The 21,861-nt window shown below is 40.0% G+C and overlaps 1 protein-coding gene across 6 annotated transcripts in view; it reads right to left on the bottom strand.

Annotated features, from left to right (window-relative positions):
- Positions 1 to 21,861, bottom strand: part of LOC100344091 (jerky protein) — a 71,857-nt gene that overhangs the window by 26,254 nt on the left and 23,742 nt on the right. For 2 of the 6 annotated variants that reach the window (XM_070057634.2, XM_002718379.6), the window contains one exon: positions 17,318 to 19,506. The exons of 2 other annotated variants lie outside the window; for them this stretch is intronic. In XM_070057634.2, coding sequence (XP_069913735.2) covers positions 17,653 to 19,290 — 1,638 coding nt within the window. In that variant the 5' untranslated portion in view covers positions 19,291 to 19,506 and the 3' untranslated portion in view covers positions 17,318 to 17,652. Of the gene's footprint in view, positions 1 to 7,619; positions 8,986 to 10,732; positions 11,034 to 17,317; positions 19,507 to 21,861 lie in introns of those variants that run through there. 2 more of the 6 variants (XR_016222156.1, XR_016222157.1) reach the window with 2 other exon arrangements.

Raw genomic sequence — 21,861 nt, 5'->3', positions numbered from 1 at the left:
TCCCCCTCATAATGTCCCTCCAACCTGCAACCCTCCCCTTATCCACTCCCTCTCCTCTTCCATTCACATCAAGATTCATTTTCGATTCTCTTTATATACAGAAGATCAGTTTAGCATACATTAAGTAAAGATTTCAGCAGTTTGCTCCCACACAGAAACATAAAGTGAAAAATACTGTTTGAGTACTAGTTATAGCATTAAATCTCAATGTACAGCACACTAAGGACAAAGATCCTACATGAGGAGTAAGTGCACAGTGACTCCTGTTGCTGACTTAACAAATTGACACTCTTGTTTATGGCATCAGTAATCACCCTAGGCTCTTGTCATGAGCTGCCAAGGCTATGGAAGCCCCCTGAGTTCACTGACTCTGATCATTTTTAGACAAGGCCATGGTCAAAGTGGAAGTTCTCTCCTCCCTTCAGAGAAAGGTACCTCCTTCTTTGATGACCCATTCTTTCCACTGGGATCTCACTCACGGAGATCTTTCATTTAGTTTTTTTTTTTTTTTTTTTTTTTTTTTCCAGAGTGTCTTGGCTTTCCATGCCTGAAATACTCTCATGGGCATTTCAGCCGGATCCGCATGCCTTAAGGGCTGATTATGAGGCCAGAGTGCTGTTCAGGACATTTGCCATTCTATGGGTCTGCTGTGTATCTCACTTCCCATGTTGGATCATTCTCTCCCTTTTTGATTCTATCAGCTAGTATTTGCAGACTATTCTTGTTTATGTGATCCCTTTGGTTCTTAGTCCTATCATTACGATCAATTGTGAACAGAAATTGATCACTGGGACTAGTGAGATGGCATTGGTACATGCCACCTCGATGGGATTGAATTCGAATCCCCTGGTATGTTTCTAACTCTACTGTTTGAGGTAAGTCAGCTTGAGCATGTCCCGAATTGCACATCTCTTCCCTCTCTTATTCCCACTCTTATATTTAACAGTGATCACTTTTCAGTTGTTTCAGCACTTAAGAAGAATTATGTATTGATTACAGTATTCAACCAAAAGTATTAAGTAGAACAAACAAAAAAAATACTAAGAGGGATAACATATTAAGCTGCTCATCAACAGTCAGGGTGAGGGCTGATCAAGTCACCGTTTCAAGATCACTAGCAATCAGGGAAATGCAAATCAAAACCACAATGAGGTTCCACCTCACCCCGGTTAGAATGGCTCACATTCAGAAATCTACCAACAATAGATGCTGGAGAGGATGTGGGGAAAAAGGGGCACTAACCCACTGTTGGTGGGAATGCAAACTGGTTAAGCCACTATGGAAGTCAGTCTGGAGATTCCTCAGAAACCTGAATATAACCCTACCATTCAACCCAGCCATCCCACTCCTTGGAATTTACCCAAAGGAAATTAAATTAGCAAACAAAAAAGCAGTCTGCACATTAATGTTTATTGCAGCTCAATTCACAATAGCTAAGACCTGGAACCAACACAAATGCCCATCAACAGTAGACTGGATAAAGAAATTATGGGACATGTACTCAATAGAATACTATACAGCAGTCAAAAACAACGAAACCCAGTCATTTGCAACAAGATGGAGGAATTTGGAAAACATCATGCTGAGTGAATTAAGCCAGTCCCAAAGGGACAAATATCATATGTTCTCCCTGATTGGCGACAACTAACTGAGCACCAAAGGGGAAACTTGTTAAAGTGAAATGGACACTATGAGAAACAGTGACTTGGTCAGCTCTTGTCCTGACTGTTGATGTACATTGTAATACTTTATCCATTTTAGTATTTTTTTTTGTTCTAGTACCATTGGTTGAACTCTGTAATTAACACACAATTATTCTTAGGTGTTTAAATTTTAACTGAAAAGTGATCCCTGTTAGGAATTTGGAAAACATTATGTTGAGTGAAATAAGCCAATCCCAAAGGGACAAATACCGCTTGTTCTCCTTGATAGGTGACAACTAACTGAGCACCAAAAAGGAAACCTGTTAAAGTGAAATGAACACTATTTTTATCCATTTCTTTGTTTACAATGATGCAATTAACATCTATGAACCCACCTTGAACCCAATAATTAAAATATGGTCAACCAAGATATGTCACATCTTTCTACAAGATCATTCTTGAACCTATCCTCCACCCTACCCCAAAGGTTACCACTATTTTGAATTATCTTATTCTGCAGTTTTATCTCATGTATCTGTATTCCAAAATGTATTGTTTAAATATTGCTTGTTTTTGTACTTTATAAAAATGGAATAAGAGAGGGAGGAGATGTACAGTTCGGAACATGCTCAATTGGACTTACTCCTAATGGTAGAGTTAGAGTCCAATTCAGTCCCATCAAGGTGACATGTACCAATGCCATCTCACCAGTCAAAGTGATCACTTTCAGTTCATAATTGATCATAATGATAGGATTAAGTGTCAAAGGGATCACTAGTGTCTGCTAATACTAACTGATAGAATTAAAAAGGAGAGAATGATCCAACATAGGAATTGGGATACACAGCAGACTCATAGAATGGCAGATGTCCTAAACATCACTCTGGCCTCAGAATCAGCCCTTAAGGCATTTGGATCTGGCTGAAGAGTCCATGAGAGTATTTGAGGCATGGAAAGCCAAGACACTCTGGCTAAAAAAAAGAGGACCTAAATGAAAGATCTCCGTGAGTGAGATCCCAGTGGAAAGAAAGGGCCATCAAAGAAGGAGGTACCTTTCTCTGAAGGGAGGAGAGAACTTCCACTTTGACTAGGGCCTTGTCTCAGAGTTGGCAAACTGAAGAGGCTTCTATAGCCTTGGCAGCTCATGATAAGAGCCTTGGGTGATTACTGACGTCATAAATAAGAGTGTCAATTTGTTAAATCAACAACAGGAGTTACTGTGCACTTACTCCCCATGTAAGATCTCTGTCCTTAATGTGTTGTACTACGTGAATTAATGGTATAACTAGTACTCAAACAGTACTTTATACTTTGTGTTTCTGTGTGGGTGCAAACTGTTCAAATCTTTACTTAATATATACTAAATTGATCTTCTGTATATAAAGATAATTGAAAATGAATCTTGATGAAGAATGGAATGGGAGAGGGACTGGGATATGGGATGGTTGTGGGTGGGAGGGTGGTTATGGGGGGAAAAGGCTGCTATAATCCATAAGCTGTACTTTGGAAATTTATATTTATTAAATAAAAGTTAGAGAAAAAGAAAAAAAAAGACATCATACTGTACAGTCATCTCACTCACTATTATGTTAAGATTCATTCTTGTGTCCCTGTTGTTCTATTCAGCTGAAGTTCATTAATTTTCACCAATGCTTAATATTTCATTCTATGAACAAATCAGAATTTTTGTCTCAATATCCAGCCACTCAGCTTTTCTCCCTGTGTTGTACTATTGTGATCAGTGATTCTATGAGTCTTATTATAAATACTTCATGCTATGTACATATAAAAGTGACTTCTATATATAGGAATGAAGTTGTTTTATTCCAAGATATGTAATAGTTTAATATGGTAAGATTATGTCAAGTGATTTATAAAACGATACTCTATTTCAGAATCTCACTCCAGACAGCCAAATGCCACTGCTAGCTATTCCAGTCTTTGTATCCTATCTGCTCTGGGTTCAGGTTTTATTTGTTTATTTATTATTTAGGAGAGAGAGAGAGAGAGAGAGAGAGAGAGAGAGAGAGAGAGATATTCCATATGTTGGTTCATTGTCCAAATACCCACAACAGCTAACAGTAGACCAAGCCAAAGTACAGCCTTAACTCTATTTTCTCACCCAATCACTTGAGCCCCCACCCACTGCCTCCCAGGGTCTGCATTGGCAGGAAGCTGAAATCAGGAGCACAGCCAGCACTTGAACTCCAATCTGTGATATGAGTATCCCAGAGCAGCATCTTAATTGCTATGCTAAAACCCACCTCTCTTATTTGTTAATTTGGAAGCATTCCCAGAGACCTCTGACCTTTCTTGAGATGGGAAATGATGGCCGGCGCCATGGCTCACTAGGCTAATCCTCTGCCTGCGGCACCGGCATCCCAGGTTCTAGTCCTGGTTGGGGTGCTGGATTCTGTCCCGGTTGCTCCTCTTCCAGGCCAGCTCTCTGCTGTGGCCCAGGAGTGCAGTGGAGGATGGCCCAGGTCCTTGGGCCCTGCACCCGCATGGGAGACCAGGAGGAAGCACCTGGCTCCTAGTTTTGGATTGGCGCAGAGCGCCAGCTGCAACACGCCGGCTGTAGTGGCCACTTGGGGGGTGAACCAACGGCAAAAGGAAGACCTTTCTCTCTGTCTCTCTCTCACTAATTCTGCCTGTCCAAAAAAAAAAAAAAAAAAAAAAAAAAGAAAGAAAAGAGATGGGAAATGCTTCACAGCATGTGTTGTATCTGGGATCTGATTGTTTACAGATACTGAAAGTATTGAAAGAAAAATTCCCTCACCAATTAAATTGAACTGTAAACAGTGAATTTAATTTTATTAAGTTCTTTCTGCAACACCTACATCTGTCTCTTTGCTGACCCATGACTGACACAAATGGCAGGAATCTTGGCAGTATAGGGTCATGTGGCCAGGCACTGGCAAAGTCAAAACCAGGACTCAAAGTGGTTTCATTCATAGATTTGTTGTATTATTCAGGTCCAAGTCAATGTCACATCTGCAACCTCATGGGGCACCTCAGCCAGAACTGATATAGGGAATTGGCAGGGAGTTAGGGAAAAATGAGCTGGAAGATTTTCCCACAATTTCTTTCTCTACCTCTGCACTTTAACTCTACTCCCTTGCATGTCAATGATGCACCTGCATCTCATCTGGGAATGGGTAGGATGAGACACCATGATGTTCATGTGCAAACTAAACTCCACATGGAGGTGCCATGAAACACCCAGAAAGCCTTACACATACACACACACACACACACACACACCCCTGCCCAAACTCCACCCTGCTTGTATATTTAGCTAGTCCCCATAAGGGGAACTGTTGGGTGTGGGAATGGCCCTTTTAGGTCTTCCTTCTCTTGCCTTCCCCCATGCTCTCTTTGTAGGCAGATCTCTCACCTTCTCATGGTGGGTATCTCATGGAGTGTGGGGTTGTCCACATTCCCTTGTGAATATATATTCACTCCCTCACTTTAAATGAACCAAGTTTTCAGTTTTGCACCTCTGCTTTGAATTCTTATCTTATGTAGGGCAAGGACTTGGAATGAGAACTGGAAAACATATTTCTACCAAGAGGTAATAGATTTTTATTGTTTTAAACTACTCAGTTTAAAGATAATTTGTTGCACAATAACAGGTATCAAGTAAAGTTCATAACTAACTTTTTAAAGAATAAAACATTGTATAAGTAAAAAGAATATATTCCTGCCCTAAATTCAGGTTACCAATTTACAGTATCTATGGAGAGGAAAGCAAGAAACAGCAGCTTCTATTTTTTGACTTTTGTTTATGAAGGTGTTTAGAATATGCTGCTTTAAAATATGCCACTCTGGCATAAGGATTATTATGGGCTGAAAGCAATTGAGAAAAAGTAGACAAGAACAACTCTGCTTTCCCCCTCTTTACCAAGAACCATAGAGGGCAACTCCAGACTCATAGCAACCAGAGATGGCACCAGGGGAATCTGCATAACAAACCTTGCTAAAACAACCCTGATTTTCATGCCTTCCCACCTCCCTTATGTTCATATTCTCACAATTTGCTTCCCCTAAAATCTCAAAGTCCTTTTCCTTTGTCTTGCCACTTCTCTGAAAATTTATTGTTCTTTTGTTAAGATGCTAGATAAGCACAAATAATAACCTTCCCTTTAAGTAATGTACTACTGAGTTCTTCCATGTATATGCAGGAGAAATATAATTAATAAAGTTGTTTGGTTTGCTCTTGTTAATCTGCATTTTGTCAGTCTCACTTGCAAGGCTCCAGCTAATGATCCTTCCCCTACACTTGCCTCAAACTGAATTTTTCAGACAATAAATCCGAGAGGAAAGCTTACTCAATAATACCAATTATTTTTCCCAGATTCAGTTAGAATTGTGTTCAAATATTATTTCAACAATTACTGATTATAAGAGGCTGGAAATTTTACTTCACATCTTTTGGTTACACTTCCCTTGTTTGTAAAAGGGAAAAATAATTGAAGTACTTCTTAAAAAATTATTTAAAACTTTAAAAAGAGAACAAAAAAGATTAGTGGATGTGTTACCTAGTTTACCTCTCATTATCTTTGTATGTCACTGTCTTCGAGCATTAGCTTGCATTTCATTGTCTTTATGATTCTTAAATTGTAGGAAACAGAGTTATTCAAATGATTGTTATCACAGAAATGCAAATTGTGTCTAGTGGTATGCAGTGGATTATTATCCTGAGGATATTCGTCAGTTTTGCTCCTATAAATTCATTTTAGCGTTCCTCATGGGTTACTGTTCTCTTCAGAGTCTGATTTTAACTGGTTGTAATAGTTTACTGATTTTGTCATTCACTGATATGTTAAATAATCGGTACATATTCATTTTATATTTGTATGTGATCATGACTGCACCTCAAAAAAACTTATGCAACATATTTCAGAGTGTTGCTATTGATATGGGAGAACTAGGTAGGAAGATTAGGTAGGAATAGTTGCTGAAATATTTTTCTCACAACTTCTGTCAGCCCTGCATTGTAACCCTACCCCTTACCTGTCAATCCAGTACATTCACTTCCCCATGATGCACCTGCGTCTCATGCAGCACTAGTAAGGAGATGCCATTATGGCCATGTGGAAGTTAAACTCCATGTGGGAGTGCTGTGAAACTTCTGGAAAGCCTCACACATAGTAAACTCTATATAATTTGTATAGTCAGTTAGGGCACCACCCCCTAACTCCATAAAAGTGACTGTTTACACATGGGAATGGAATTTTGCTTTTTAGCTTCTGGACATTGCTTTTGGGTCTTTTTTTGGTCTCCTCCCATGCTCTCCTCATAAGCAACACTCTGGCCCACTTATGATGGGTATCTTCCCATGTGGGGTTACCCACACTCACACACGAATGTATTTTCACTCTCTCACTTTAAATAAATCTTGCTCTCAGTTATGCACTGTATTCATGCCTCTGCTCTGAATTCACATCTCTGTGGGGGCAAGAACTTGCAACAAAAATGAAGATACTTAGCTCCATAAACATTATGATGATTGAATTAATCAACACACGCAAATCCTTTAGCACAGTGCCTGGCACACAGTGCTCAGCACTGTTAACTTATAAGGGCAAGCGAGCGGGTAACTGAAGAGGTGATGATGTTGTCACCACTGTGGGGGAGGCAAAAGTCCACTGAGCTACCTTCTCGACTCATTTCTGTTTTCCTGAACAGGACACTCAAAGACAACTGCTTTGCAAATCAGTAAAGCAGCAGTCAAAATTCTAACAGCTATGATACAGGGACAAGATCTCAGAAAAGTCTCCGAACCTCTCCCATCCCAATGAGAAGAATAATACTCACTTGTTGGGACTTAGAAAACAATGCTGACATATTCAACAATACGGTTATTTTTCTTGTTTTACTATATAAAATATAAGCAGAGGATACACATTCTTAAGATGGTGCATAGGAGAAGATATATAGTCCTACAAATCCTCCAACAAAAGCAAAGCAAGCTTTTTTGTTTGTTTGTTTTCCTATGTATTTATTTAGATACCACTTTCCACTACATGTAAAATTAAGTATCTCAAAAGGTCAACACAGTTCCACCAATGCAGGTTGCATTTATAATTCACCAATGTGTTAACAAAATCACTTTCTTGTTCATTATATTTCATTTACATTAAAAAAGTCCTTTCCTGTTTTATCATAAAATTCAAATACATTTCAAATTCTAATATATTGGAGTTGGGTTAATTTTAGAATGAATCTCTTCTGTCACTTTTGTGGGAAACTGATTACTCTATGATATTTATTCCCTGGCAGCCAGAAACTTGTGGCACTCAGCCATATATACCAATGCCAGTTTGAGAGGCAAGGTACTGGAATGGATTTGCTGGAAGACAATTCCTTCTGTTTCTAATAATAGGAAACTACGTGAGTAATGCAGACACATGATAGCCTATTAGATAGCTATTGAGAAGAATTATGAAGCATCTATTTTTAATATGGCAGAAATATTTATTTCATAATAGTAAGTAAAAGGAAAAAAGAATGCAATATAAATACTGTTTGATTATGAGTATAAAAGAGCAGTAACCATAATGGAAATTTGAAACAAACATATGTGAAAGTCCTCCAAACAAAATAGATCAAAATGTTAACTGTGGTAGTTTTTGGATGGCAGATGTTCAGGACAGTTTTCCTTTCTACTTTGAGTTTCTCTTCCTCCACCACCCATATTTTATGACACATCCAAAATGTTTACTTAGGGAAAATTAGGGTAAACAAAACACTGTGGGTCTAAAAGTCTTACTTATGCAGACCTGAACTCTATAATCCCTTATATTGGTTGTTCAGAGGATTCACACCACTTCCTCTTCCCTGCTTTAAAAAATTCTAATGTGTTTATAACCATTGAGGTCAAAACACTACTGCAAACACAAAAATAAAGATAGACCCCAAATTAACCAGTTTAGTTTTCTTAGTGGCTTAATTCCTTATCCATCTGAGATTTTGAGGAAGAATAACACATTCATATTAGTATTGGAAAGAATAAGTTAATTTGAAACAAAATGAAGTTCTTGGCTCTTTGAAACAGGGTTAAATAAGTCTTCTACTTGGAAATATGAAATTATTTTTCAAAGGGGTATAATTCAAAAATCCCCTGAAAGTACATTTAATTTCATTTTACCTCTCCTTTACATAATGTATGCATTACAATTTGAGAAGCTGCCTGGGTTTGTTCCATTCAAATGCTCATCGGTTTCTTCTAATGCACACCTTGGGAGGCTGCAGATGATGGCTCCACTACTTTGGTCCCTGATACCCACGTGGGAGACGGAAATGAAGTCCTTGGCTTCCTCTCTGGCTGGCTCTCTGCCTTTCAAATAAAGTGAAAATAAATAAATAACTAAAAAATCAAACGTTTATCAAAACTGCTGCTATTCTGATTATGGCAAGCAGAGTTTTACACAAGCATTAGACCATGAGGAAATTCCAAGATTAGAATAATTTAGAGTCTATACTTGGGTCACATAACACTCATCTAGTGTAACACGATAGAATGTCCCACAGTATACATACCAGTTCTAGTCTTGGATGGAAAACCTTGACAAGACTCAAGTCTCTGGATCTCTTCCACTTGCAATCTCAATCCTAGTGGCCCCAGGGCAATTCTATTAGAATCTACAGCTGCTGCTCTGCCCAGGAGCACCTGTTCTGGAACAACTGGAGTTTGATCTTCATGTGAGTTTTCCATTTAGATTATGTGCAGAAGTGGAAGAGTCTTTTGAATCCTAGTTCTGCTTCTTACTACTTTCAGCCTTTGAACTTACTTAATTTTTGTGGCAGGAAAAATTTATTGAAATATGTTTTTATAGTCTCTATATCATGTGCTTTCTCTTGAAAAAATTTTAAAATTTATTTTATTTGAAAGGCAGAGAAAACAGAGATTTTCTGTCTACTAGTTCATTTCCCAAATGCCCACAGAAGATAGAGTTGGGCCAGGCCAAGCCCAGGAGCCACCAATTCCATCCGGATCTTCTGTATGGGTGGCAGGGACCCAAGAACTCAAGCCATCACTTGCCACACCTTAGGGTGTGCATTGGCAAGAAGCTGGTTTTGAAATGGAGCAGGGGCCGGCGCCACGGCTCACTAGGCTAATCCTCCGCCTGCGGCGCTGGCACACCGGGTTCTAGTCCCGGTCGGGGCGCCGGATTCTGTCCCGGTTGCCCCTCTTCCAGGCCAGCTCTCTGCTATGGCCCGGGAGTGCAGTGGAGGATGGCCCAGGTGCTTGGGCCCTGCACGCACATGGGAGACCAGGAGAGACACCTGACTCCTGGCTTCAGATCAGCGCGATGTGCCGGCCGCGGCGGCCATTGGAGGGTGAACCAATGGCAAAAGGAAGACCTTTCTCTCTGTCTCTCTCTCTCACTGTCCACTCTGCCTGTCAAAAAAAAGAAAAAAAAAAAAAAAAAAAAGAAAGAAATGGAGCAGGGCGTTGCCCCCAGGCACTCTGATATGGAATATGTGCATCTTAATTGCTGTTCCACAATGCCTGCTCTACTATGCCCTTTCTAATCCAGTGACTCTTGGTATTTTTCTTGCCTCAAGGTTTTTGGCACAAGGAAAGCAGAAACTCTCACAGACCAGGTTTCATTTTGTAAAAGCTTATACTTACTAAGATTCTGGTAAGTGTTCTGAGAAGAAGAGAAAAGCTAACACTTTGAGGGCAACAATAAGGAGGAGACAAATACCTCCTGATCACTAACCTAGGGTGTCTAGGGTGACAGGGTTTCTGAGCTTTTGGTAACTCTTGGTAAAGGAGTCAGAGGAGGAAGCTGGTGCTCAGAGAGGGTGGCTGGGTGCAGAGGGGAAACTTGAGAGACTGAGTTCTAGAGATGAGATCCCAACCTTTCATGGATCCTGACATCAGAGGTCACATGGAAACCACAGTTTCACAGTCTAAAGTAAGCTTTTTGAGCATCCAGCAGATCCTTGGGAAGAAGCCAGAGAACAAGACAGGCCCTCTCCATGCACTCGGAAAGACCCTAAGACCACGAGTCAGATCTTTTATGGTAAGCCCCCAAATAGCTGAGAGGTCATTTTTTACCATTCCAGTGCATTCATGCTAGGATTTGGCTGAAGTAAATCTATTTATTTATTTTTTGAAAGAATATTTACTTCATTTATTTGAAAGTAAGAGATAGAAAGGGGGGAAAAAACCAGAGATCTTCCATCTGTTGGTTTACTCCCCAGATGGCTGTAACGTCCAGGGCTGGCTAGCCTGAAGCCAGGAACTAGGGGCTTCATCTGGGTCTCCCAAGTGGCTGACAGGCGACCAAGGACTTGGATTGTCTTCTTTGGCTTCTCCCAGGCCATTACCAGGAAGCTGGATCGGAAGTGGAACAGTTGGACACAAACCAGCACCTATATGAGATGCCAGTGTTACAGGCAGCAGTTTTACCTGTGACACCACAATGCTGACCTCTGGTTTAATTAAATTTAAACAAATAAAATAATGGGGTATTTCTTGTACATTTGCTTTTGTGCACATTCTTGCTCTGTTTGCCTTTTTTTTTTTTTTAAGATTTATTTTATTCATTTGAAAGAGTTACAGAGAGAGGTAGAGACAGAGAGAGAGGTCTTCCATCTGCTGGTTCACTCCCCAGATGGCTGCAACGGCCGGAGCTGCGCCAATCCAAAGCCAGCATGCAGGTGCAGGGGCCCAAGGACTTGGGCCATCCTCCACTCCTTTCCCAGGCCATAGCAGAGAGCTGGATTGAAAGAGGAGCAGCCGGGACTAGAACCCGGCGCCCATATGGGATGCCAGCGCTTCAAGCCAGGGCTTTAACCCGCTGCACCACAGCGCCGGCCCTTCTGTTTGTCTATGCATCATATCCTGGAGATAAAAATACTTGCTTGAGAGGGTCACTGTGGGGACAAAGTGAGGTAATATGTAGGTACCTGGGACAGTGCTTATATATATGTAGTAGGTGCTCAGTGGCTGTCCATTCTTTAAAAAAAATTTTATGCCACTATCTCTCTAAAATGGAACATATGGAACGAATGGCAAAAGCTGGTATCAGGACCTATGGCAGAACTAAAGTTGAGAGGCAGAATTTTCATCATGCCAGGGGATTCTGAACTGTTCTGCAGAGTTCTAGGATTCTGTAGAGCTTCTCAGATGCTACTATGGAGAGCAAAGGGGAGATCAATTGTTTATGCTCAGGGTTGCCTCTGCTGCTTCAACCAGATCACTTTGGTCTTACCTATAAGGGCCTTTATGAGATAATTAAAAATGCATCTTGATGAAGAAGTAGGGAGAGGGAGTAGAAGGAGGGATGGTTTGGGGGTGGGAGGGTGGATATGGGGGGGAAGAACCCCTATAATATAAGTTGCATTTATGAAATTTATATTTATTAAATAAAAAATTTATATAAAAACAAAAAAGAGCCTTTATGAAGACCTTCATATGCATGGATTCTACAGTTTTTTGTATCAACATAATTTTCTTAAATACATTTTTTAAATCATGAACACGATATATACACAGATAACTTGAAAATAATGGTGACTTACAAAATGAAATGCTCTAAATGGTCTAAAAATGCTGAGCAACTAACTGCAAAGGCAGAAAGTATAATTGGGATGACATTTGAAGGAAGAAACATTTTTCCACTACCTACAATTCATGAAGAGGGCACCTGTAAATTGTGAGACAAGGCTTTAGCTTCCTCTGAGCTAGGGAAAAGTGGATATGAGGACCAGCAGGCAGTCCCAAAGCCATATTCACTGTGATTTTTGTAATATTACAGTAGGAGGAACAAGCAGACAGTTCCTGTCTTCTATTTTGCTTTTGTGCTATAAAGCAAGCAGCAGAGGCAACTCCAGTGAAGGGGACACTGGGCATTAGAGGTAGGGTAGTACCCAAGAGATATGTGAACTCCCAAAGGAAGAAGTTTCCTGCCAAGATGAGCCCCTGATGCCCTCAGTCTGGTATATATTCATCTCTCCCCTGTAACCTTAGGAAGCAGAACAGAAAAAACAGGTAAGTATGCACAGACAGACATATAACTAATATATGACTGACACAATCAAGACTCACCAAACATCTGAGGAAAGTTCAAGGAATTCTAGAAGGACGGAATGGCGGGAATGGAGGCAAAGAGTATTCAGAGTTAATAAAATGAAATATTTCATTGCTAATGAAATCATGAACCTTCCAGTGAGAGGGCTCATGAGTAGCTACTAGAATCAATAGAAAAAATTAAAGAATCCCAGATCACACCTAGCCACTTGATGCTAACATTTCTGAAAACCAAAGATAGAGGTGAAAATCCTAACCCTTCTCAAAACAAACCAAAAACAGATTACCTAAGAAAGGAATGAAGACGCTGAAGATAACAAAACAATATTCTTAAAGTAACAGTGTAAAATGAAGACAATTTTAGACATGCAAAGATAGTTAACACCCACCCACAAAAACCATTTAAAGGAAACAAAATAGGCTCATGGGATTCTCACTAACTTAGGAGTGTAGCAAAGAAAACAACACACTTATTTAAAACTCAGAAGTTACATCTTAATTCTAAAGGTGGAGGTGATATAACTCGTATGAATAACAAATCAGCCTTTATTCTGACCCTCTCTGTTCTTTGGGCCTGGAGAATGCAGAAAAGATGACAACCATGAAGCCTCTGCTGGTTTCTCTGGGATATGATACTATAGGCAGGGAGCTGGATTTGACCACTCCTTTTCCAACACAGTAGGATTTTTCAGGTGTAAAGGTAGGCTTTCAGTTAACGGGTAGAGAGACAAATCATTTTAGATGATAAACTGAGAGAGATGGGCAAGGCATTGGATGGAGGTTGGGAGGCTTGGAGTGAGATGGGCTTGGTCATCCTGGCTAGAGGCTTGATCTGTTGAGAGGAGAGGCTAGAAGGAGGGGTTCCTTTTAGATAGGTTGGCTGAAGGGATTTTAATTAAAAAAAAATAATTTCTTGACTTTTTATCTTGAACAAATTTTGGGTTTATGGAAAGGATGCGGAAATAATATACTTTCCATATATCCCTCACTCAGCTTCTCTACGATGTTAACATCTCACATAAACACAGTACTATTATTAGATCCAGGAAATCAACATTGGCATATAATCCTATTTACTGAAGACTATATTTGAATTTCATCACTTTTTCCACTCATGCCCTTCTTCTGCTCCAGAATCCTATCCAGGATCCCACATGGCCCTTTGTTATTTCTTAGTCTCCCACCATCTGTGAATTTTTGAGTCCTCCCTTGTCTTTTATGACTTTGATATCTTTGAAGAGTATTATCAGTTATTTTGTTCAATGTCTGCCAAACTAGGTTTTCTCATGATTGGACTGAGGTTTTATATTTTTGGCAAAAATAGCACAGAAATGATATTGTGTCCTCAGTGCACCACATAGTGGAACACAAGACCTTTCATTACTGGTGATGTTAACCTATATTTTGATTTCTTTCTGCTGACTTACACTATTATAAAGTTTATTATTTCTTTCTAGATAGTTAATATCTGGGGGAAATACTTTGAAACAATGTAAATCTGTTTCTCATCAAGCTCTAACTAACTTTGGCATACATCTTTATATGTTGTCTGCTACAATTATCACTGTGGTGTTCGCCTAATGTTGATTTTGTTCTTTCCATTATGTTTATTATTTGGAATTTAAGGAAGACATATACTTTCTTTCCATTTATATAATAAGTTTCTTAACTATAAGATGTCATGGATATTTATTTTTAAGGGTTACATCCAATATGATCATTATTTTGCTGCTCAAATTGCTCCACCTTTGGCCATTAGGAGCTCCTTTAGGTTGACCCTTATATACCTTTGGCAAGTTCTACTTAAAAAAAAAAAATTCCTTACTTTCTGGCACAAGATGTTCCATCCACATTTTGTATTTTCCCTTTCCCTGTCCAGCCTCCCAATCATTCCTCCATGGCATTCTAGTTCCTTTCACTGAATGATCATTAGAAATCAAAGCTGGATACTTATTATTACTAGGGTGTCATTGCTTCTCACCTCTCTCATTGGGATATATATACCTGTATATTAACTAATGCATGTATGCACATCTGTATTTCTGTGTTTATCTGCATATACATCTCATACATGGAAATATGAGTTCATACGAAGCAGCGCATTCTAATCCAGGGCCACAGGGTTGGTTTCGGCTGAAGATAGAAATGTCCAAATGTTTGGTTTATGTCAAAGTGCCCTCCCTATCACTAAAACTTTTTAAATTGTGACTAACACACACACTTGTGTAAGTGTGTGTCAAGGAAAACGGGTCCTGTTCATGTCAGAGCAACATAAAAATTAATGCAGAATAAGAATGTAAGATTGTGAGATCATCTATGAACTAAAGTGACTCAGCAGAAGCAGGAAGTCTGAAACAAAGATATATAGGAAAAATGTAAGGTCCTCCTAAGGGACAGATGGCATAAGTTCTGCCATTGCTACTTTCTGCACCAATGGCAGACACTAACAAATAATTACTACCGATTGAGTCAGCACACGGCTCAAATTCTCAAACTTGTGCTTTAGGCAGCTACTACCAATCAACTGGGATTTGCATTGTAGACACTTACTATCCTGAGGTAAAGAAATAAACAGCTTATGTAAAGTATATCACTTGGGAGAGAAAGATTATCCATCTTTAGAATTTTATAAAAATTATACAGAAAGTCTTTTTTTATTTTTATTTTTTTTTATGGGGCAGAGCCAGACACAACCGTGTGGTCCTCCACGGGGCCGGGGGCTGCAGGGAGGGGGCCCACGTCTGCTTCTCTGCCCCACTTCCTCCTCACCTGCTCCACTCAGGCCTGCCCCCCTCTGCAGCACCTGTGGCCATTGGCAGCACCTGCAGGAACTCCCCTCCCTCACACCCTACAAAAAGTCTTAACAAAACATGGTAACTGAGGCCCAAAATTCCTTTGCATAAGGCCAGTTCCAAGCATTTGGTTCCTGATGCAAAGTTTAGTATCACCTGGTGGTCAATTTTTCACTTTGGCTTAAATATCAATGGGAGACTGAATCAGGTGCCTGGCTGAGATTTTTCAGGGCAGCACAGTGACTCCAGGCATCTTCCTGTTAGGCAGCATCTGTTTCAGTAACTGATCCTATAAGTTTGGATAACACTGGGGACATACAGTAGCCATTCTCCATATCCCTACTTACAAAGATGGAGTTTCTGCCATTTTACTCCCCACTGGGATTCTATTTCCCATCCATGTCATGCTTCTCCTGCGCAACTTTAGATCACCTCAAAGAACAGTACTGAGTGGAGAATGGGAACCAATTACCAGTCAGGTAATATATGAGTTCACAGTATGGTGAGGGCTGACTACACTTTATAAGAGCAACTAGCAGAGAGTTAATGGGAAATAACAGACACAAAGAAGGTGGCAGAATGGTGAGGACAATAGAAAAGTCAGGCTGGCTTGGCAGAGAGGCTGCAGAGTAATGTTCACACTTGGACCTGGCAGGAGTAGTTCCCAAAAGGAGACAGGAAAAAGGAAAGTTGAATGTAGTATAGAAAATCTGGCTTTGTCACATATAGTTAAGTTAATCTGGTCATGAAACCTGATCCCAAAGTGTGTGTTTTCTTTAAGCATGTTATTATATGCCAGCTACTGAGATGGTGAGGACAGGGTAGAGAACATAGATGCATGGACATGGTTTCTACCCTCATAGGTTTTTTTTTTTTTTTTTTTTTTTTTTGACAGGCAGAGTGGACAGTGAGAGAGAGAGACAGAGAGAAAGGTCTTCCTTTTGCTGTTGGTTCACCCTCCAATGGCCGCCGCGGCCGGCGTGCTGCGGCCGGCGCACCACGCTGATCCAATGGCAGGAGCCAGGTACTTATCCTGGTCTCCCATGGGGTGCAGGGCCCAAGCACTTGGGCCATCCTCCACTGCACTCCCTGGCCACAGCAGAGAGCTGGCCTGGAAGAGGGGCAACTTGGACAGAATCCGGCGCCCCGACCAGGACTAGAACCCGGTGTGCCGGCGCCACAGGTGGAGGATTAGCCGCGGTGCCTCATAGGTCTTAATAGCATGTTTGTTAGTTCATTTATTTATTTTATTTGAAAGGCAGAGTTACATAGAGAAGAAGAGAGACACAGAGAGAGAGAGATGTCTTCCATCTGCTGGTTCACACCCCAGATGAATGCAACAGCTGGGGTGGGCCAGGTCGAAGCCAGGAGCCCAAAGCTTCTTTTGGGTCTCCCATGTGGGTTCAGGGGCCCAAGTATTTAGGCCATCTTCTGCTGCTTTCCCAGGTGCATTAGCAGAGAGCTGGATAGGCAGAGGAGCACCTGGGACATGGACCAGTGCCCATATGGAATGCTGGTGTTGCAGGCACAGGTGGAGGCTTAACCTGCTATGCCACAACGCTTGTGAAAACGCTCTTTGAAATTTGGAAAAAAACAGTAATTCTCTGGAATATATATATATATGTGTGTGTGTATATGTGTGTGTGTATATATATATATATTCATATATATACTGTATAGTTGGAGATACTCCAAATGGGTATGGGGCTATACCCTCTGATGATACACATTAATATTTCTACAAAGAAATGTATAACCATTCACATTCAGTAGAATAAAGAACATAAATAATATTATAATTTATGTACATAAATAAGTAATGGTAAATAAAATTTGTAGGTAAATAAATTTATTGGTAAATGAAATAACAGGATATAGACTTTATATACTTTAAGCTTTTTTTTTTTTGTTGCTTGTGATAAAGGAAAAATCTCTAAGGAAATTTTAAAGTAAAATTTTAAGCTTATACTGATGAAAACACATAAACGTGTCATAAATGTTCATCAGTTCTGGCTGCCTGAGAATCTTGAAGAAGTTAATCAATAAAAATCATTGTCCATGAAACCAAGCTGGAGCTGGACATACTATGATGAGCCAGAAAGAGAATTCTCAACTGATGAAGTGGCATTATCAAGAGAGCCTTTTAAAAGACTTTACCCAGTGTCACCTATCTCTTTAACACAGGTTTCTGTCTAAGCAGTTTCTTTTTAATTGAGTAAATTGCCATGATCTCCTGCTTACTGATAAATGCACATTGTTCAAGGCCAGCAATTAATTGGTCACATATTTTTACCATATGGTCTATGGAGATTTTTTGATCTGTGCTCATAATGTCATCATCACTACTAGTGTCTTCATACTCATCTATATTCAACCCCAACTCAGCCATTTCTCCATCACTCAAGGGATGCTCAATGGGTGCATCATTATCGATGTTCAACATTTCTTCAATGTCGGCTTCTTCTAACTTATTTACACTTTCGGCTGATAAACTTTTGGCATAAGTTAGGAGTTTAGAAATCATGGTCTTTTCATTAGAGTCTATAAATCCTTCAAAATCTTCATCAGCAAGGTAATTTTCAAACATCATTGTAGCCCAAAGTCTGTGCCAAGCATTTTTTAATGTTGACTTATCAATATCATTCCAAGCATTAGCAACTGCATAGATGGCATCCTTAAGACTAAATTCTTTAAGGAAGTCCTGGATTTTCAGACCTCTGTTAACTGAGGCAAGCATGCTGTTTAAAAAAAAGTGTTTATACTTGCTCTTCATGGAACGTAGAATTCCTTGGTCACAAGGCTGTATTATGGATGTCACATTTTGTGGAAGGTAAATGCCGAAAACATTACTTTTCACAAGAAGTTCAGGAGGGGGATGTGCAGAAGAGTGGTCTAGGAATAGTAAAATCTTGCAGTTGTCTTCCAGTCCAGCTTGCTTGCAATGAGCTCGTGCTGCTGGCACAAAGTGCTTATTGAACCAATCAGCAAAGATCTCCCTTGTTACTGATGCCTTCTTGTTTGCATAATAATGAACAGGTAAATTGCATACACCTTTTAAACACTTTGGATATAGACTTTTCCCGATCACTGCCAATTTTATCTTGTGTGTGCCAGCAGCATTGGCACACCCAAGAACAGTTAATCTTTGCTTGGCATCCTTGTAATCTGTTGGGACTCTTTCGTCAGCCATTGCTAAGGTTTTCCTAGGAACATAGCACCAGTACAGAGCTGTTTCATCAGCATTGTAAATCTGCTCCGGGCTAAAGTTTTCATCAGATATTATTTTAGCAAATTCATCAATGTAATTTTCAGTAGGCTCATGATCAGCAGAAGCTTTTTCACCACAAATTTTAAGGTACTTGATACCATGACGCTTCTTGAATTTCTGTAGCCAGCCTTCTGAATACTCACACTCGCTTTCAATGTTCAGTTCTTCATGATATAGTCTAGCTTGTTTCATGACCAACAAACCAGTCAGTGGCATATCTTTACTTCTTTGTTGTCGGATCCACTCAATCAACACGCGGTCAAGATCTTCATTTTTCGCCCTGTGCAATGTTTTCCTATTTTTCATTAGTTCTTGGTTATCACTGTCACTGTAAAATTTCAGCAACTTGTCTTTCTGTTTTTTTAAGTCATATATGGTGGTGGTGCCCACACCATATTCTTCAGTAAGGTGCCTCACAGACACACCACCATCAAGCTTCTGCAATAATTCCACTTTCTGAGCTATTGATAACGACAGATGCTTCCTTTTCTTCTTCTCACTGTTATCCATAGGAATAACTTTAACTCTTTTGGACATTTTCCAGTGCAGTTAATCCTCAAGTCATCAAATGTCACGAAATAACAGAGGCAGGTGTGACTGATGCAAAGGTTGACAAAACAGAGACTTCATGTTTGTCCATGGTAGGTTTCATTGCCAGATAGTCCTGATGTCAGACTTCGAAAAATACTTTTGGGATTCAGAGTGGTTTCTGTTTTTGTCTCATTTTGCAACTGCAGAATAAAGACTGTGGACCTGTATTAAAAATATCATTTTAATGAAGATAAGACTGAGGCTCAATTAGAACTCTGTTCAAGGTTATGCAGCTACTACTCATCTCTTCTGCTAATTTTCAGTCTCCCAAAATTTGTTTACTTTATTGGGCAGAATTTTTTTTGAGCGAGTATTGTTTGCCAAGATGATTTCAGAAGCAATATTTTTAGCAAAGAAATCTGTTATTCTTGGCTGTTTGACTGACACAGTCAGTAGGTGAGTCCCATGTAGAATAACATAGAGATACTTTGGTAAGAAAAGGTTAAAGATTAAATTTATATCCATTGAATACAGATTTTTTAAAACAATTCATCTATTTGGCATTTATCTATCTGGTTATATATTTCTCCACAATGAGCAGACAGGAAAAATGAAAAAGAGATCCTTTTATATATGTTCCAAACACTCCCATGAATATTTCCTAAATACCCACTCATTTTTTGCTTGTTTATTTTTTTAAAATTTATTTTTATTTTATATGCAAGGAAGTGAGAGAGAGAGAGAGAGAGAGAGAGAGATTTTTCATTCACTTGTTCACTCTTTAGATGCCCACCAAAGCTGGGACTGGGCCAGGCCAAAGCCAGGAACCCGGAACTCAAACTGGGTTTTTCATGTGGGTGGCAGGGACTCAGGTACCTGAATCATCATTTGCTGTGTCCCAGGATGCACATTAGCAAGAAGCTGGAATTGGAGGTGGAGATGGAACTCAAAGCCAGGAACTCTGATATGGGATGTGAGTACCAAGTAGTGCCCTAACTGCTGCACCAGATGCCTGCTCCTATTCCACTGACAGGTTCCCCAAATGCCCACAAGGTGGGCTGGGGCTGAAGCTAGTGGCAGGGAACTTAATTCTGTTTCCCACATTGGTGTCAGGAAGTCAATTACTTCCTTGCAGTGTCTGCTTTAACAGGACGCTAGAGTTAGAAGTTGGAGCTGAGTATTGAACCTAGACACTCCGATACGGGATGCAAGTGTCTCAAATGCTAGGCTAAATATTTGCCCATTTTTTAAAAAACTGTTTCACAAATTGTACATCCCAACTGTGACTCAGAATCAGTTATCAACTTCATTTGTGACATTCTAATAAAGTATTTCCTTAAACTCAAAACCTAGAAAAAATTCATTAGAATTTTTAACTTAAAACTTGTGGTAAGGGCCTTATTTCATGCACTATTTTATGAGGTCCTATTGGAAGCCCAACTTTTCTTCATCATTCTCATCATCCTCATATTGTTCAGATTTTCATCAAATGTTTAACAGGACTTATAAAAGTCAGAAGATTGTTAATTAAATCCCAAGTTTCTAGTTTCCCATTAGATACAAAAGCAGTCCTATTAGCTGGGAGGCTTACAAATGAGTAAAGCACCAATCCTCTAACCAGAAGACTTAAAAATCTAGTAAATAAATGTAAGAAATGTGTAAAATCCAATGAGGATTCTCACCTTTAGGGTAGGAAAATATCATATTTGGTGAGGTAGATAAACTCATTTTACACGGGTTTCTCCTATTAGGTTATAATGATAACTATAATTTATCAGGTAACTTTCTGTGTGCCAGTGTGCCACACTGAGAAGCTAGTATTTAAGAAGCATCATGGCCGGTGCCACGGCTCACTAGGCTAATCCACCTTGTGGCGCTGGCACACCGGGTTCTAGTCCCGGTCGGGGAGCTGGATTCTGTCCCGGTTGCCCTCTTCCAGGCCAGCTCTCTGCTATGGCCCGGGAGTGCAGTGGAGGATGGCCCAAGTGCTTGGGCCCTGCACCCGCATGGGAGACCAGGAGAAGCACCTGGCTCCTGGCTTTGGATCAGCGTGATGCGCTAGCCGTAGCATGCTGGCCGCGGCAGCCATTGGAGGGTGAACCAACAGAAAAAGGAAGACCTTTCTCTCCGTCTCTCTCTCTCTCACTGTCCACTCTGCCTGTCCAAAAAAAAAAAAAAAAGCATCAGACTCAGAAAGAGTTGACCTGCCCTTGGCTAGTGTCAAAAACTTCTGATAGAGTTTCTATGCCTCCTGTCTATTTGACTACAGAATCCTACTTATTTCCTCTCCTTACTTTAACATACTCTTTCCTTTGCTCCGAGCAAACGTTTTTCTTTCCTACCTCTCCCTTTACTATGGTCCTTTCTTCTACTTTATGAAAGAAAATATGCCAGGGCATAGGAATGAGTGAAAAATAGAACATGTGGACTTGCGTTTTTATAGTAGCTATAAAATTATAATGGTTAATATGTGTGTATATATACGTGTGTGTGTATTTGTGTATTTAATTTGAGAGAAAGAGATCACAATCGAGTGTCCCTACCCACTGGTTCACTCCCCAAATGCCTTTGATGCTG

Source organism: Oryctolagus cuniculus, chromosome 15 (genome assembly GCF_051225735.1).
Source record: "Oryctolagus cuniculus isolate XC-2025 breed Fujian yellow rabbit chromosome 15, ASM5122573v1, whole genome shotgun sequence".
In the NCBI taxonomy this organism is placed as follows: Eukaryota; Metazoa; Chordata; class Mammalia; order Lagomorpha; family Leporidae; genus Oryctolagus; species Oryctolagus cuniculus.
The sequence above is the reverse complement of the archived record's forward strand: the minus strand, read 5'-3'. Positions and strand labels throughout refer to the sequence as shown.